The sequence below is a fragment of the Bombina bombina genome, unplaced genomic scaffold, assembly GCF_027579735.1.
Source record: "Bombina bombina isolate aBomBom1 unplaced genomic scaffold, aBomBom1.pri scaffold_553, whole genome shotgun sequence".
NCBI lineage: Eukaryota > Metazoa > Chordata > Amphibia > Anura > Bombinatoridae > Bombina > Bombina bombina.
Genome location: NW_026511210.1, coordinates 57,657 through 77,437, shown reverse-complemented (window position 1 = coordinate 77,437; position 19,781 = coordinate 57,657). Strand labels below are relative to the sequence as shown.

Sequence of the window (19,781 nt, the reverse complement as noted above, 5' to 3'; positions counted from 1 at the left end):
TGGAGAGACTTAATGGATGAGATATGAGAAAGACAGTGACACTCATTAGCAAGGAAAGAGATTTTTTTGGAGGGGTTTCTTGTTAAAAAAAATTCAACGTGTTATGCCCCTTTCCAGCAGCCAAAGGGATAAGTAATTTAGAGGAAATGATGCAAAACAGTTTCAGCAATATTTTTGCATCAACTAGAACTCACTGTAGTCCCGTCCACAGCTATATAGACCTTTGACCTACTGGAAAAGACTTCGATGTCCAGCACTTTCTTCCCACCAGCACGATGAGGGGCTTCCACATTCTGAACAAGATCTGAGAATAGGGGAGGAAGATAGACAGTCAAACTCAGTTTTCTTAAAAATAAAAAAAACTTATAGTACAAGGTAAATTCTGACATTAAACATTTGCAGGGATTGTGAAACTATATTAAACGTAAAATAATTAAGATCTTGGCTGATTTTCTCTTCTCTGATGAAATTATCTAAGAAGTCTCATCAGTATTGTGCACTTTTCTATATAAAGAATTTTAGAAAAACAAATTTTAGATTGGGAGCAGGTTATCTAGATACCCAGGTTCTGGATGTGAAGCAGTAAAACATATTACAATTCAATGCTCAATACTTTTTTTTTTTTTTTTTTAAGTTTGGGAATTTCTTCTCTTTATAATTAGGTCCTCAGAGATTGTAATGTTAAATTATATGTTGATAAGATAACATTGTACTAAACTTTATTTTGTCCCATTCTCCTGCAATTTAACTCTGAAAAATTCAACAGAACCATTTTTTGCTCACTTAATTGGACTTATTTATACTAAATTACTATTTGGACTCAGTGAAGGAAATAAGCAAAAGATAAGAATTTATAAAAAAAAAAAAAAAAAAGGAAAGAATTTTTTAAATAATAATAAATAATAATAATAATAATAATAATAATAATAATAATAATAATAATAATAATAATAATAATAATAATAATAATAATAATAATAATAATAATAATAATAATAATAATAATAATAATAATAATAATAATAATAATAATAATAATAATAATAATAATAATAATAATAATAATAATAATAATAATAATAATAATAATAATAATAATAATAATAATAATAATAATAATAATAATAATAATAATAATCTCTAGCTATAACCAGCTAGTGAGGATATGGGTGGGTAGGGACAGGGCACCACTTGTATAATTAATTGTGGTGATCCTGGTGCAGGAAGTTTAAATAATTAAATTGATCAAAGAGAGCACCAACAGTAAACCTAATCCTGCAACCCCTATTAATCCAATGTATACAAAAGTAAAGACACCGTCCCTTTAAGAACAAATCAGCGTATACATCACACTCATATTGAGATAAATCATATGAATATTTATTAGGAACAAAAAAAGAATATACAATAGGATAGTTACTTCCCTTTAGTTAGAACAGCTGCCTTCCAGTCTCTCTCAAAGCTGTACAAATGATGTATATTGGCAAATAGAGGCGATTAGAACCAGCGCCTCTATACAACGAATATTTATTAGGGAAATACAAAACTAATTCAACTGAGCCTATATCAGGTATCCCTGAATAAATGTTACCGGTATAAATGTTGCAACTTAAAATATATCATAGCCATGTAATGTGGCACAACGTAATCAGCAATCTGTTAAAGTTCCACCTGGAATTGTGAACAATGTATCCACAACATGTTACAGTTCATATAAGTAACAAAACAGGGCTAAGTAAGCCTCTCTTCTTGGTGACAGGGAATTCACAGTATAAATCACTACAGCATGTAAACAGACCAGCCGTCCTCCTAGACACCAAGATCACCGGACCACCAGATCTGACTTGGTATATGTTAATATGCAGGTCTTCTTACCAGACCGGCTTTTCCAAACCACACTGACTGTGTGTCCGCCTCCAATTCGTGATGTCACTGGCTGGGTGTTGCTGCTAGTTTTATCCAAGACTGGCGTCCCATAATCAGGAAAAACATGATGCAAATTTGTGCTGTATGAATATTGGTACAAATAAATACAGTTCAAGTAGAAAGTGTCCCTTCAATCAGAGGAGATGAATGGGCTCAGTGAACAAAAAATGTCTTACAAAAACAGGGCAGGCCGTGGACTCATTGTGTCAAAAAAAGAAATAAATTTATCAGGTAAGCATACATTTTCTTTTCGTTTTAATGACATGATGAGTCCACGGATCATCTTAATTACAATTGGAAATCAATACCCAAGCTAGAGTACACAGATGATATGGGAGGGACAAGACAGGGAACCTAAAACGGAAGGCACCATTGCTTGAAGAACCTTTCTCCTAAAAACAGCCTCAGCCAAGGCAAAAGTGTCAAATTTGTAAAATTTTGAAAAAGTGTGAAGAGAGGACCAAGTTGCAGCCTTGCAAATCTGTTCCACTGAAGCTTCATTTTTGAATGCCCATGAGGAAACAACAGTCCTCGTGGAATGAGCCTTAACTCTCTCTGGAGGCTGCTGTCCAGCAGTCTCATATGCAAAACGTATGATACTCTTCAGCCAAAAAGAAAGAAGTAGCCGTAGCCTAGCTTCTGTCCCTTACGTTTTCCTGATAAAACCTCAAACTGAGCAGAAGATTGATGAAAAAATCCCTAGTCGCCTGCAGGTAAAACATTAAGGCCCGAACCACGTCCAAATTGTGTAAAAGCCGCTCCTTCTGAGAAGGATTAGGACACAAGGAAGGAACAACAATCTCCTGATTAATGTTCCGATCAGAAACAACTTTAGGAAGAAATCCTAATTTAGTACGTAAAATTACCTTATCTGAATGAAAAATAAGGTAAGGAGACTCATACTGCAAAGCCGAAAATTCTGACACTCTGCGAGCAGAAGAAATAGCCACAAGAAATAAAACTTTCAAAGATACCAACTTAATATCTAAGGAATGCATAGGCTCAAACGGAGCCCCTTGAAGAACTTTGAGAACCAAATTAAGACTCCATGGAGGAGTAATTGGCTTGAACACAGGCCTGATGCTGACCAAGGCCTGACAAAAAGATTGCACATCTGCAATATATGTCAAACGTTTGTGTAACAAAATAGATAAGGCAGAAATTTGACGACCCTTTAATGAACTTGTCGATAATCCTTTCTCCAAACCTTCTTGTAGAAAGGACAAAATTCTAGGAATCCTAACTCTGCTCCATGAGTAGCCCTTGGATTCACACCAATAGAGATATTTACTCCATATCCTATGGTAAATCCTTCTAGTTAGACGTACGAGCCTGAATCATGGTCTCTATGACCGATTCTGAAAAGCCCCGCTTGGATAAAATTAAGCGTTCAATATCCAAGCAGTCAGCTTCAGAGAAACTAGAGTTGGGTGAAGAAAGGGCCCTTGAAGTAGAAGGTCCTTCCTCAACGGAAGCCTCCAAGGTGGCAGAGATGACATGTCCACCAGATCCGCATACCAAATCCTGCGAGGCCAAGCTGGTGCAATGAGGATCACAGAGGCCCTCTCTTGCTTGATTCGAGCAATGGCCCGAGGAAGAAGAGCAAATGGAGGAAATAGGTATGCTTGACTGAAGGTCATAGGTGCCGCCAGGGCATCCATCAGTACTGCCTGCGGGTCCCTGGACCTCGACCCCGTACCTCAGGAGCTTGGCATTCTGTCGAGATGCCATGAGATCTAATTCCTGCTGACCCCATTTGAGAATCAGGCTGGAGAATACTTCCGGATGGAGTTCCCACTCTCCCAGATGAAAGGTCTGCCTGCTTAGGAAGTCCACCTCCCAGTTGTCCACCCCTGGGATGTGGATCGCCGACAGACAGCAAGAGTGGGTTTCCGCCCACTGAATTATTTTGACTACCTCTCATCGCTAAGGAATTTCTCATTCCTCCCTGATGATTGATGTAAGCCACTGAAGTTATGTTGTCTGACTGGAACCTTATAAACTAGACCGAGGCCAACTGTGGCCAGGCCAGAAGAGCATTGAAGATCGCTCTCAGCTCCAGAATGTTTATATGAAGAACAGACTCTGACTAAGTCCAAACTCCCTGAGCTTTTAGGGATCCCCAGACTGCTCCCCATCCTAGAAGGCTGGCGTCTGTTGTCACTATTACCCAAGATGGTCTGCGAAAGCAGGTTCCCTGGGAAAGATGATCCAGAGACAACCACCATTGCAGAGAATCCCTTGTCTCCTGCTCCAGAAGTATTTGAGGAGACTAGTCCGCATAATCTCCGTTCCATTGCCTGAGCATGTTTAACTGCAGAGGTCTGAGGTGGAACCGAGCAAACGGGATGATGTCCATTGCCGCCACCATCAGCCCGATTGCCTATATGCACTGAGCCACTGATGGCCGAGGAGTGGACTGAAGAGCTAGATAAGTATTGAAGATTTTTCTGACAGAAGAATCTATTATGGTTCCCAAGAAAATTACCCTTGCATTTGGTATTAAGGAACTCTTTTCCAAATTTACCTTCCACCCGTGAGATCGCAGGAAGGATAGCAACATTTCCGTGTGGGATCTTGCTTGTTGGAAGGATGGCGCCTGGACTAGGATGTCGTCCAGATAGGGTGCCACTGCAATACCCCGTACCCGAAGCACCGCCAACAGCGAACCCAGAACCTTTGAGAAAATTCTGCGAGCTGTGGCAAGACCAAAGGTTAGACACGAATTTGAAGTGTTCGTCTAGAAAGGCAAACCTTAGAAACTTGTCCTTGTGAATGGGAACATGCAAGTACGCGTCCTTTGGTCCAAGAGGGTCAATTTATGACAACGGTGGATTTAAAGGAAGAATGGAACTAATAGTTTCCATCTTAAAGGACGGTACTCTGAGGAATTTGTTTAGACTCTTGAGGTCTAAAATATGCCTGAAAGTTCCCTCTTTTTCCGGAACCACAAACAGATTGGAATAAAATCTCAGACCCCGTTCCTGAGTCGGAACAGGAACTATCACTCCCAGGTCGGAGAGGTCTCTTATACAGTGCAAGAACGCCTCTCTTTTTGTCTAGTCTACAGACAATCTTGAATGCAGAAACCTGCCTCTGGGAGGAAAACTTTTGAACTCTAGTTTGTATCCCTGGGACACTTTCTACTGCCCAGGGATCCTGAAAATCTCAAACCCAAGTCTGCCCCCTACCAGATCCGGTCCCGGATCAGGGGCAGACCCTTCATGCTGACTTTGGTTCAATGGCAGGCTTCTTGGAGTGTTTTCCCTTATTCCAAGACTGATTGGGTCTCCATGAAGGTTTAGACTGTTCCTGCTTGGAGGCAGAAGAGGAAGAATTTCCCTTGAAATTTTGAAAGAAACGAAAATTGCTCTGTTGTCCTTTTTGTTTGTTTCTCTTGTCCTGAGGGAGAAGGTGACCCTTACCTCCCGTAACATGAGAAATTATTTCCGTCAAGCCAGGTCCAAACAAGGTCTTCCCCTTGTAAGGAAATCGCTAAAAGCTTAGATTTGGAAGATACATCCGCAGACCAAGGTTTTAAACCATAGGGGCTCTGCGAGCTAGAACAGAGAACCCTGAAATCTTTGCTCCCAGTTTGATAACTTGAAGGGAAGCATCCATAATAAAAGGAATTAGCCAATTTATGAGCTTTAATCCTATCCTGGATTTCATCCAGAGGAGTATCTGTCCTAATAGCATCAGACAACGCATCAAACCAATATGCTGCAGCACTAGTGACAGTAGCAATGCACACAGCTGGCTGCCATTGTAAGCCCTGGTGTACATACATCATTTTGAGTAACCCCTCTATTTTTTTGTCCATAGGATCTTTAAAAGGCACAACTATTCTCTATGGGTATAGTAGTTCTCTTAGCCAAAGTGGAAACCGCTCATTCCACCTTGGGGACTGTTTGCCAAGTCTCCTTGACAGAGTCAGCTATGGGGAACATCTTCTTCAATATAGGAGATGGATAAAAAGGGGATACCCGGTCTCTCCCACTCCTTAGCAATGATCTCAGAAGCTCAGACTGGAACCGGATAACACCTCTATTGAGGAAGGTACATCAAAATATTTGTTTAGCTTACTGGATTTTTTGGGATTAACAACGACCGTGGAGTTGCTGTCGTCCAATGTAGCTAAAACCTCCTTAAGTAGCAGACAGAGGTGTTCTAGCTTAAACCTGAAAGATACCACTTCAGTATCAGCAAGAGGAATTACACTGTCAGAATCTGAAATTTCACCCTCAGATGCTACTATGGTATCCCCCTCCTCAGGCTTCTGGGAGGGTGCATCCGCAATAGGAATAACTGCGTCAGAAACCTTGCTTACTGAATGTCTGATTGTCCACTTACGCTTTCTTTGCAACACAGGAAAGGCAGACAACATGAGAGAAGCGATGTCTTTTAAAGTAACCCCAACTGGAGCCACCGAGGAAACGCAGGGCACTGCATGTGAGGGCGGTAAAATTTGGGACGCTTGAGGAGAAAGCTGCGGCATATATTGAACATTGTCATTGGATTCCTGACCAGCATCCTCCTTAGAAAATGTTGGTTCAGGAAAAATGTTATCCCTGTAACTTACAGCCCTCTCAATTCAAGAGGAACAAAAAGGGATTGGCGATTCCACATTGGCATCAAAACATAAAGAGCAGGTGACATTTTGCATAGCCTCATGGTCCATTCTTACTCTTAATGGATAGAACTAGCAATCAAAAAGTGAAATTAACAAAATGAAACTTGACAAAAAAAAACAAAAAAACGTTACTGTCTCTTTTAAAAACTTTAACTTTTTTACTATAAACTGCAGAATGCGGAAAAAACGATACTTAGACAAAAATCACATTAGAAAATGTTGGTTCAAAACACTTCTACACCTCAGCTATCTGCTGAGGTGCCTACCTGCCCAACAACACAGGAGGTAAGTCCCACTAGCAATGCAGATGATCCCTAGATCAGCAGGAAACACTTCGAGAATCCTTCCTAGAAACGCTCGTCTTTCATGAACCCAAGCGCTTCTAGTCGGCCTGTAACTGTGTCATCTCCGTAGATGCAAGAGAAATGGTTTGTAATGCTAAAAATATTGTCACACTTAGCCCCGCCCCTCGTGGGCGTCTCTAATTAACAATCTCCCAGTCGGTATTATTCAAGTTAAACCGCCGGGAGCAGTGGAACCGCCATAAAAATTTCAACTACGCAGCAATCTTGGCCCCAGTGCCTGCTATGATGTCTATAGTCTCCTTCAGTAAGGAGAAATAAAATGTCCCAAGAGAATAAAGAGCTTTACTAACAAAAAGAGCCCTTTCCTTCCTCGTTTAAGTAAATATAGCGAGCACTTTTTCTGAGTGATCCAGAATTAAGCACTTACCTGACCAATGCCTGACAGCAAGGCATCTCACCAGGCTTGAGAGGTCCTCTCCCTCACATAGGCCTGTGGAACAAAAGAGACTGAGTATTTCCCCTCAGGTCTTCACAATTAGGGCAGCATAAAATCTATGAGAGGCGCAGTGAGAATTATGTCCCACCAGTTCCCATTGCTCTAAAGCCACCACTGCTGTACTGAAGAGACTGATGTGGACTACGGCTACACCCTAGGACAAGCAGCACAATCTTGCACCACTTTAAAAATAATAAACTCTTTATTGAAGAATCTAAAACACCACCTAACTTTACCACTTCCTAGCACTAACGTAGGCAAAGAGAATGTCTGGGTTGGGAGGGAAGGGAGGTGATATTTAACAGCTCTGCTGTGGTGCTCTTTGCCGCCTCTTGCAGGGCAGGAGTGGTATTCCCAATAGTAATTAAGATGATCCATGGACTCATTGTGTCATTAAAAAGAAAATAAAAACTTACAATGAAGTTACCAGCTCAGTAAATTACTAGTTAAATAACTGTATAGGTGAAATCAATATTCAGAGATGTGCTGCAGCTTAATAGTAACCAAAGCATATACACACTCATTTCTATGTCAAATAGTGAAGCACTTGTGATAAACTCCCAGTGATCTCTATATAAACAACACGGGAGATACACAGCCCAGCAGATTGTTCTGTTGAAAGGTACCAGCCAGGGCTTAGTGTCTGATCTCTGTATCAGACTCTTTTCTACAGCAGCAAACTTTCACCAACATAACAAACATAGCTATAAAAGTTATAAATATATTGATAATACATTACAACCACATATAGTGGTAATATTAAAAAAAGGTTCCAGTTTGTTAGCTAAAGTATTAAAGGGACACTGACCCCAAATATTTTCTTTTGTGATTCAGAGAGAGCATGCAATTTTAAGCACCTTTCTAATTTACTCCTATTATCAAATTTTCTTCATTCTCTTGGTATCTTTATTTGAAATGCAAGAATGTAAGTTTAGATGCCAGCCCATATTTGGTGAACAACCTGGGTTGTTCTTGCTGATTGGTGGATAAATTCACCCACCAATAAACAAGTGCTGTCCACCATGCTGAACCAAAAAATAGCTTAGATGCCTTCTTTTTCAAATAAAGATTGCATGAGAACGAAGAAAAATTGATAAATAGGAGTAAATTAGAAAGTTTCTAAAAATTGTATGCTCTATATGAATCTCAAAAGAAAAAAATTGGGTTCAGTGTCCCTTTAACAAATATATTCCTACTGTTGCAGTTATGAAACATCACACAATTTTAGCTGTTCTGACATCATACAGGACCCGTCAGTTTTTATCATAAAACATTGCAGCCATGCATAGTAACTGTGTACTTACCATAGTCCTGTTCAGCCTCTTCTTCATTAACTGCACGTCTTGTGTCCATGATTAACTTGATGTTTACAATAACCGTTACAAGCAGGAAAAGAACAGCCACGGTCTACAATAAAAACACATTAAAATAAACAATAGGTTATGTTTGTTCCTGTGCTCGGTGAGTTAATGCTCACCCAGTGTTCTCAACAGAACCTTTTGCGAGTCGGGCGGCAATGTAAAATAGGCAGGTGGGGGCAGTGTAATACTCTGCAACATTAAAACTTTTTTGTATTTATAAATGTTACTTAAGGTATCCAATGCACAAACTAATTGCATAATTTAACATAAATTGATTTATTGATAATCTGTGTAACAAATGTAGAAAAATAGAAAAAAAAATATTACCATAATATTGGCTTAAATGTAAGCCAGGTTGGGTGATGTGCCCATTAAATAGGTCCTGGGGAGACGAATAAAGTACATACTAAATACTAGTATTTAGAGCATGTAAAGGAAATCTGAACTAAAATACATCCAGTGGTGTACTTAGTTTTTGTACTGCCCTAGGAAATAAGCTGCTCTCACTACCCCAAACAATTTAACTCATGTTTCCTTCAAATATTTCTTACAACCAGAAATGCATGAAGGGCAATCTGGGGTCATTAATCTGCAATAAAACTAATATAATATTTGGGCCCTGATGATCAAGAAATCTTCAGAACAACAAGAAATTGCCTTTTTGGCCCTGCCAGTCTCGCAATCTGTTGGTCTGGCGATATTTTCAAACATAGTGGGCTGACCCTCTTTGCTCCGACAAGTGGAGTTGTATATCCCATAGGAAATAACTGAAGTTGCAGCTTCATCAAAAGTCCGCCAACATCGCTAGTTATCTGCGATCACGGTGGGGGGGGGGGGGGGGGGGAGAGAATCTGTATTTAAAGTGCGTTTACAGAACAGACTGCCTTTGCATAAACAAAAAAAAAATGGTTTTGGTGTAGTAATACTTCAAATAATGCCTATGTAAATAAGTTTCACTGTACATTACAAAAGATATGTGCGTTCATAGTTTTTGTGGGGTCACGACCGCCAAACATGCCGGACGTCAGCAATATTTTTCTCTTTTTGGACCCAGCTTTCTTCTTGTGAAGGTGCAACACATTAAGATCTGGATCTGTCTTCCTGTGCCCTGTCCCCATAATAAAGTATTGCTATACCTCACAAGATAAAGCACAGGATATATAGTTAACACTACATTCACTTTATATTGAGGACGGGAACTCTGAAAAGGCTGCAAACGGCGAAAGCACATGTAACGGTTGAGCACAATACTAGATGCACCTCAACCAACCGAGGGAATTCTCTGCACCGTAATCGGTACCCCTGTTCTTGTATCTCACTAGCCCACTAGATATTAAGATGCCCCATTCAGCCTTATTAAAACCTTACATAACAACTGGGAATGTTTCAAACAACAACTAGACCCATAACCCTATGTGGAGACAACTAATGGTGATTTTAAATGCATCATTGCTATATACAATCTTTAATTGTACAATGCTTTAGAGAAAGATATTTCACTGCTTTGGTTTACCCAAGTGCTCATATCTGTCCATCAGCATTATGTTTATTGAAAAGACTTTTTCTGACATTCACATCTTCACCATTACACCACACTTGTTTGAAGAGTAAGGTTCCTGATGAAGCTATTCTCAACTACACCAAGGAAAACACTGCCTCTTGTTATTTTATATACTTAACTTGGTTGGTCATTACGCAGATATATACACTTGCAACAGTATCCAAAAATGCTTGTGAAATGTCTGGTACAAGAGTAAAGTTCTGTATCATTTTCTCTGCCCTAAAATTAAACCCCCATCATCCATTAGAGAGCCAAATAATTTCACCTAGCGCAGTAAAATGGATCAAAATAGCTATTCCATGAGAAAGATACAATTTTGAAAGTCTTCTGTGCCATGTTTTTTGTTAAGGTCAGAGATAAAGATCAAATTAATATCAACCTGGAATGTCTGGGTCTCGTGTGATTTGCGACCTATATCTTGTCATGCTGCAAATTCCTCATGTTAAGTTATATTCACATCACCATGCAATTAAAGGGACACTGAACCCAATTTTTTTTCCATGATTCAGATAGAACATGACATTTTAAGCAACTTTCTAATTTACTCCTATTATAAATTTTTCTTCATTCTCTTGCTATCTTAATTTACAAACCAGGAATGTGATGCATAGGAGCCGGCCCATTTTTGGTTGAGAACCTGGGTTATGCTTGCTTATTGGTGGGTAGATGTAAGCCTCCAATAAGCAAGCGCTATCCATGGTGCTGAACCTAAAATGGGCTGGCTGCTAAGATTTACATTCCTGCTTTTAAAATAAAGATAGCAAGAGAACGAAGAAAAATTGATAATAGGAGTAAATTAGAAAAGTTTAAATGTCTCAGACTTTCTTGTGGTTTACCAAGCACCTTTCACCTCTGGCTCCAGCACTAGTCATACACAACTCTTATGATTGGAAATACAGCTAAAAAACTGACACACTGCGCACAGAAGAATACACTTGTTGATATTAAAAGTGATGAAGGTGCAAGAAAGAGGCCTTGCTACACTCGTACATATTCTATTCCAACTGTCAGTTCCCTTTAAGATAAATAATGCAGCACACCCCATGGGCTTTTTATAACCTTGCTAGTTGTGGTGGATACACAGCTGATCTATACTGATCCTGTATCAGTGTATTATGCCTATGTGTCAGGTAAGTGACAATGGTGCCCTTCCCATTTTAAACCCACAGATGAGCTTTCATCAATATGAAAACCAGCTACTTTCTAGGACAGTGTTATTTTGTCGTCAAGCATCAACTTTAATCAATACATTATAAAAGTATTTTAAAGCTGCACCTGATAAGTACTATCACATGGAAAAATAAGTACTATGAATAAGTGCAAAATAAACTGACAGTACACACGCACATGCTGGTGTTTCTGCCTACCTGGCACATTCGTCGCACTGTCCGATGATTGCTCAGCTTATATTTCCATGCCAGATACCAGCTTCTTTTACTACGTGGAAGGGGCGGCTTTCCATTAGCACCAGGATCCCAGTCCTCCATTGTTTCTGGGCCAGGCTGGGGGATTTGTTGTGTTGCCTGCATCTGTCGGTTTCCTCTTGTCAGGGACATCCGCATTGCCCTGTTGTCCTAACTAGCAGCATGGGTACTGAATAACCTAGAAAGAAATAGGCATGGTTGGAAAATTTCTTATTCACTTACTGCTATAGATACCCATCCATAGACTTATTTGTTTTTGTTTGTTTTTTTAAAGAGCACCTAAAAGATCAGCTAACATAGTTATATTAGAGATAAAACTTCAGGAAATTGGCTAACTGGTATAAAGAGATTTAAATATTGTAGAAATTGTGTAGGTTGCAATAATATTCCTAACTCAAAAAAGAAGAATAAGAATAGTTTCCATTTAAGAGATGGAAAAAAAAAAAAATATATTGACCAACTAATAACCTGTAATAGTAATTATGTGGTTTATCTCCTAGTCTGTAGTTGCAATTGGTTTTATATAAAGTAAAACCACTAGATTTCTTAAGACTAGGATATATGAACACATTTATAACATAAACATCTAGTCTCCGCACACTTTAAGGTAAAGCATAACCAAGATCCTAGTGGGTTAATTTTCATGGGAATTAGACAAGAAGATAATCATTGGAGAGGGACTGATAGGAAGAAAACTCTCAAAACTAGAAATTAAGTGCTTAATACTTTAGTACCATATGGCCTGAATGTTGGGTTTGAACTACGCCACTTCTTAACATAAGTTAACATTTTATATTTTTCCTGGTTCTATCAATATTGTCATTAATAAAAACAATTGCGATAATGGGGACACAATGTATATTATATTTTTGTAATTATGACTGTTATGTATCAATTTTCATATGAATTTTAGTAATCACAATAAGTTTGTTGTAAATATTCTCCTTGATATGATGCAATAGAAATAATGTTATAATACGTATTTGATGTTTTTAATTACTTTTATATTTTTAATAAATTAACTTTTAATATAGCGGTTCCAGACTTTATTCCACTGTTGGAATCCTTGATAGCCTATATCAGGTCTGCGGATATATCAGGAGCTGATTTGTAGCTCCAGAAAAGTGAGAGTACACTTCTATCTAATTATACCATATCCGTTATACACAGTAACACACTATGTGTTTGTCTTTTATATTTTGAGACACGGTAACAGACTTTGGCAGCAGCATCTCACTTAGCATTGGGGGAGCTAATCCTGACAGCCTTGTAAATCAGGACGGCACAGCACTTGAGCTTAAAGTGAAGGTAACGTTAACAGGTATTGAAGACACCAAAGCATTTATCAATAGAACATTAATGCAAATCGCTAACATTTTTCATACACCTATATTTTTTACAATATCTTTATTTTCAATTATGTACCGTCTCTTAGAAGACTCCTCCCCGCCTCTACTTCCGTGTTCTCCTGTGTTTGTTGTCTTGAGCGGTCCCACCCACACTCAACGTCGCTCAAAAGCGTGTTCCCGATGCCGATTTGAACTGCGCATGCGCATATCGCCGTTGACACATAGTACTCAATGAATTATTATATTCATTGAGTACTATGCTATCCTATTTTATAACTACGCTATTTGATCATTACTTGTACCACGATCAATGTTGACTGAGAATTTTGTTAGGATGTTTTTACGATGAGACCGACAGAGCATGCGTGTCTCATGAATGAGCATGGAGAATAAAGTACGCTAATATGGGTTTAACGCATGCGCTTAACACTCACGTGACGTTGCAATGAATGGGCTAAACACCCTGGGGGAGAAACAAGCATTGGAGGATCTAATATGACTCGCCTGTCAATCACTTTGTCAAAATGGCGGGCGGAAGAAAGAATATCATTGTCGGCTGTTTATAAGGTAAAAAACAAGCAATATATAATATGATTTGAAAAAAAAATGAATTAAACTAGGTCTATTTTTTAAAAAGGAATAATATGATGTACCTGAGTGTTGTTAACTTTACTTTAAGAAAGCTCAAGGTTATGCAAGTAAAATTACTTACAAATACTGCTTCCCAGTAGTAATTCAAAGTGTGCATACACCTAATATATATACCAAATAGATTTACCAATGACTCTGCCACAAATGGAATAAATGTAAAATAAACAACTTTATATAAAGAATATATGTATAAGGAGGTACACAACTATTAGATGTGGGTGAATAACTATAAAATACCCAAGACTATGGTATATGTATAAACTAGATTGAATATTTATTACAAGGTAAGAGAGACTGATCGATTGAGCATTGGATTACAAGGAGAGCAGAGTGAAATATCACTCTGAGATACCGGAGACTGAAATAATAGTACTCCATAGAAGAACCGGAGGCTGAATTGAAGAGCACTCCAAGGAGGTACTGGAGGCTGACAAGAAAGCATTTTACCAAGATTTATATTGATCGTTATCATAGATAACAGAAGCGAAGGAGTAAAAGACAACAGTTCATCATAGGCCAATATTGGCACATCATATCGGGACATTTAAGGAACCGGAGACAATTCCGGCACACCACCACAGTGCACTGTGAGTATTCAACACGGAATAACAACTAACGTCGAAATCCAGGTACTTTTTTGGGCCAATTGGCCGAAGATTATCTATACACAATAGAAAATGATTGCATTTATTGCATCCATTGATTGACATTCTATATTAAAATGTACGCCTTATATCCACATTAACGCTGAATTTAGCTCAAATTAGCCTATGAGCCAAACATACTTAAAGGGCCACTAAACCCAAAATCTTTCTTTCATGATTCAGATAGAGAATAGAAATTTAAACAACATTACAATTAACTTCTATTATTTATTTTGCTTCATTTTTTAGATATCCTTAGTTGAAGAAAAAGCAATGCACATGGTGAACCAATCACACAAAGCTTCTATGTGCAGCAACCAATCAGCAGCTACTGTGCATATCTAGATATGCTTTTTAGCAAAGAATATCAAGAGAATAAAACAAATTAGATAATATAAGTAAATTAGAAAGATGTTTAAAATTGCATTCTCTTTCTAAATCATGAAAGAAAAAATGTGGGTGTCATGTCCCTTTAACATCTTTATAAAACACCATTTGATGAACATTTGGATACATTTTGACAGATAGTACTTTAAACATCCGATATGTTTTGATACATATGGTAAAAGAACACCATTCACTTTACACACGCATTAGTGAAGTTCATATTTATTCAACAAAGGCTTCTTATTTATATTCCACAAAGGCTTCATATTTATACTTCTATCGGTCAGGATACCAATTGTTTTTAAGTGCTTTTAGCAATTGTTTTTATAGTTCATTCAGTACATAGTACTTATTGCTTCATTGACACTGGTGTCATTATCTATCATATGGGTTAATACCCATACTTTGTAATAAATATTCAATCTAGTTTATACATATACCATAGTCTTGTGTATTTTATAGTTACTCACATCTAATAGTTGTGTACCTCTTATACATATACTCTTTATATGAAGTTGTTTATTTTACATTTATTCCATTTGTGGCAGAGTCATTGGTAAATCTATTTGGTATATATATTAGGTGTATGCACACTTAATTACTACTAGGAAGCAGCATCTGTTTGTGCCACCTATAGCTAGTTGAATCATTAACTTTTTAACTGTTTTTGGGAAAGAACGTTTTTTTTTAGGTGTACAGTATTCCCTTCTGTTCAGGACAGATATACAATATCTCCTTTACCTAAAATTACTGACACATTTGTTCACATTATATTATGTAACAATGTTGCACCACGATTTGTTTCTTTTTTCTTTGAGATATTGTGAATCTAGAAACTCCTACGTCGTTTGACACTTAATATCCTTTATCAAATTTATTATTGATTATTTTTTGTTTGTGATTGCAAGTTAATTATCACTGTCTATTTGTGTAGTAGCATGAAACTTTCTCTTGTTGGGTTTGGGGTGAAGATTTTTACCTAGCTGTGTTAGTTACCAAAAATAAAATGGTTATTGGAGTATCTCTAACTTGGTTGGTGGTGGTGGAGTCCTGTTGGGTTGGAACCTTAATAGACCTTTAGTTTGGAGTTAATGAGTCTCTAGTCAGGTCAGGTATTCTTTTAAAGGGCTGAAATTAGTTCTTGCTGTGGTGAATGTGTCTAGTCCAGATGGAAGTAAAAGGTATATTTTGGTGGGTGATGAGTTGAGTTGTTTCAAGTGAAACTGAGGATAAAGACATAGGTGGGTGAATTAGCCTCTAGTTGCTTTGAAGGTAAACACAAACAGTTAATAAGGAAGTGAAGACTTCAACTATAAAGTGAAGGCATCTGTAGCTAATTTGGGGATAAAGATCTAGGAGCAGTGATAGTTTAGGTGTCTCAAACCTAGGGCCTGATGATCTAAAACTCAGAGGGAAATCACGTAAAAACTATGAGATATTTTTTAGACCTTAGATTGTAATGTAGGAGTCTATCTATTGCATCCCAATGCATGGTGAGAAACATTTCTAAAGCTATATTCTTTGAGGGACATCACAGCACTTATTTAGATAATCTTGCCTGTGCAGAGAACTTTATATGATCGGATCCCTAGTTACATGGTTAAGTGTATTTACCTTAGTAAAGCTTAACCAAGATGAGTTTTAGGAAGATAGATACATGGCTATAAAGCTAATGTGCCTGTAATTGGAGAATAAGATTTCCCTAGCTGGAAACTAAATGTCCTTACTTAGGGCTATGTATCCTAACCTGCAGATGATTAAGTAATAGCTAGGGCAAAAAGGTCCTTAGCTAATGTGTCCCTAGCTCAGCCTATGGTACCTATATGGGTTTTGAGTGGAAAGGCATTTTCTGGGAAGTTAAAGTGCCTATAATTGGGGATAAAGATATCCCTAGATGGGGTTCCTTAGCTAGGGATGATATGTCCACAGTTGAGGCAGATGTGTCCTTAAAGGGACATGAAACCCAAATTTTTTCTTTCATGATTTAGAAAGAGCATACAATTATAAACAACTTTCTAATTTACTTCTATTATCTATTTTGCTTCATTCTCTTGATATTCTTTGCTGAAAAGCATATCTAGATATGCTTAGTAGCTGCTGATAGGTAGCTGCACAAAGATGCCTCCTGTGATTGGTTCACCGTGTGCATCGCTATTTCTTCATTAAAGTATATCTAAAGAATGAAGCAAATTAGGTAATATAAATAAATTTGAATGTTGTTTAAAATTGTATTCTCTACCTTAATCATGAAAGAAAATGTTTGGGTATAGTGTCCCTTTAAGTGGGGTAGACATATATTACTATCTAGGTTAAACCTGCCCATACCCAGGACAACGTAGTCCATAGGAGGGGTGAAGCTGCCAGTAGCTGGGGTGAGATTGCCAGTAGCTGGGGTTAAGTGTATTTACCTTAGTAAAGCTTAACCAAGATGAGTTTAAGGAAGATAGATACTTGGCTATAAAGTTAATGTGCCTGTAATTGGAGAATAAGATTTCCCTAGCTGGAAACTAAATGTCCTTACTTAGGGGTATGTATCCTAACCTGCAGATGATAAAGTAATAGCCAAGGCAAAAAGGTCCTTAGCTAATGTGTCCCTAGCTAGGCCTATGGTACCTATATGGGTTTTGAGTGGAAAGGCATTTTCTGGTAAGTTAAAGTGCCTATAATTGGGGATAAAGATATCCCTAGATGGGGTTGATGTTCCTTAGCTAGGGACAATATGTCCACAGTTGAGGCAGATGTGTCCTTAGGTGGGGTGGACATATTACTAGCTAGGTTAAACCTGCCCATACCCAGGGCAAAGTTGTCCAAAGGAGGGGGTGAAGCTGCCACTAGCTGGGATGAAGCTGCCAGTATCAGAGTCAAAATTGCCCTTTGCTGGGGTGAAGCTATCAGTAGCAGGGGTAAAAGTGCCACTAGCTGGGGTGAGATTGCCAGTAGCAAGGGTAAAGCTGACAGTAGCAGGGGTGAGATTGTCAGTAGCTTGGGTGAAGCTGCCAGTAACAGGGGTGAGATTGTCAGTAGCAGGGGTGAGGGTGCCAGAAACTTGGATGAAGCTGCCAGTAGCAGGGGTGAAGCTGCCAGTAGCAGGGGTGAAGCTGCCAGTAGCAGGGGTGAAGCTGCCAGTAGCAGGGGTGAAGCTGCCAGTAGCAGGGGTGAAGCTGATAGTAGCAGGGGTGAAGCTGCCAGTAGCAGGGGTGAAGCTGCCAGTAGCAGGGGTGAAGCTGCCAGTAGCAGGGGTGAAGCTGATAGTAGCAGGGGTGAAGCTGCCAGTAGCAGGGGTGAAGCTGATAGTAGCAGGGGTGAAGCTGCCAGTAGCAGGGGTGAAGCTGATAGTAGCAGGGGTGAAGCTGCCAGTAGCAGGGGTGAAGCTGCCAGTAGCTGGGGTGAGATTGTCAGTAGCTGGGGTGAGATTGTCAGTAGCTGGGGGTGAAGGTGCCACTAGCTGGGATAAAGGTGCCATTAACTGGGGTGAAGATGCCACTAGCTGGGGAAGATCTGCCACTTGGTATGTGAGGTGACTAGCTGTGGTTAGAGATCTGTATGGTCTGTCCCACTCGCACCGTCTTTCCTTACTCACCTCGCAGTTTTCCCCCGTTCATGCCCGCAAGCAGCCCCCGGGACGGTACCGTTTCTCATCCTCTCAGACAGCTGTATGCCTGAGCGCGCACTTTCCCCACGAGCACAAGCACGTCAGCGTAAAATGTGTGTAAGAACTTGAGTTCTAATACGCAAGTGACGCTTATGCGCGCCCCCGTTTTACGGTAGCGGCTAGATTCCATCCCTCTAAAGGACACTCTGACATCACAGCAGTCACGTGATTGCAGTGATCACATGGTATAGAGAGCTGAGGAAGCACAAGTGCGGGAGACTCAAATCGATAGGACTTTTCTTGTTTTCCTTCTGCTGCTGTCTGTTTCGTCAGGAGTTGTTATCTGGGCTTATGCTGGACATGGAAAAAACACTAATGTGAAAAAGGAGTGAGAAGAACATGGGTTTTCATGAAGCAAGAAGCTGGGATCCTGATTAAAACAGCCAGCCAGAGATTTGTAGATTGTCTTTATTTTCAACTCTGAATAATGGGAACCTCATCTGTGCCCAGGATTTGTGCTAGAAACAGGAAGAACTGGTTGTGGGAAAATATTACACATGGGGCCCAACATTTTCTTTTATTCTTTATTTTCTAAGAGAAGCTGTGATCTGGGACTGCAGATGAGCAATGGGAAACCACTAAGTTAAAGGGACATTCTAGCCAAAATTGGAATCCATGATGATGCATTTCGGTTTTGAATAGCAGCATTTTTGTAATACACATGTATTAACAAAAATGCTTCTAGTAAAAGCTATAGCTGTTTCAAAAGAGTATTTAAGTATGCACAGTGCACCAGCATTTTAAACACAGCACTTGCTTAGAGAGCCTAAGGGGCTTGTACCACTTGGTAATGACTCAATTTGTTAATTGTTAGCAGGATAGAAGCCCTTCTGGTGCTATGATCAGCTGCAGTATTTAAAATGCTGGTGCACTGAGAATATCTAGCTATGCTTCACGTGCACGTGCAGAGAAAAATGTCAACACTAAAACAGTGATAACTTTTACCGAAAGCATTTTTGCCAATCCATGTATATTGCAAATATGTTTCTATCGAAAGATGTAATTAATCTACGTGCATTAAAATTTTGACTGGAATGTCCCTTTTAAGTAAAACTGCACTTGTCTTGTTACATAATTAGTGAAAGTCAGCCACAATTGTTAAAGTGAAAGTAAAGTTATGTGGTCCGCTCTCCTCGGTTGCCTAGTTAATTTAAAATAAATAGGAGTTTCAGTCATGATTTTTTACAAATTTGCATGTAAATGCCATTTTCGCTGCAAAAAAACTCAATAATTTACTACTTACAATTCAACCCGTTCTTTCCCCTCACATTTTACTTCCTCATCACATTTATCAATTGACCAATTGACTTTCTGGCCGTTAGGCGACGTCATCCACCTATATGTTCAATTGCGCATGCAGCAATTCTTTTTTGTGCTCATTGTGTAGTACCA

The 19,781-nt window shown here is 38.9% G+C and overlaps 1 protein-coding gene across 1 annotated transcript in view; it reads right to left on the bottom strand.

Moving 5' to 3' along the window:
- LOC128643650 (protein O-linked-mannose beta-1,2-N-acetylglucosaminyltransferase 1-like) overlaps positions 1 to 18,413 on the bottom strand; it is a 68,563-nt gene extending 50,150 nt beyond the window's left edge. The window contains exons 1-4 of the mRNA XM_053696476.1: positions 18,318 to 18,413; positions 11,650 to 11,884; positions 8,665 to 8,767; positions 195 to 304 (exon numbers count right to left, since the gene is read on the bottom strand). Coding sequence (XP_053552451.1) covers positions 195 to 304; positions 8,665 to 8,767; positions 11,650 to 11,844 — 408 coding nt within the window. The 5' untranslated portion in view covers positions 11,845 to 11,884; positions 18,318 to 18,413. The remainder of the gene's footprint in view (positions 1 to 194; positions 305 to 8,664; positions 8,768 to 11,649; positions 11,885 to 18,317) is intronic.
- Positions 18,414 to 19,781: the final 1,368 nt, after the last annotated feature.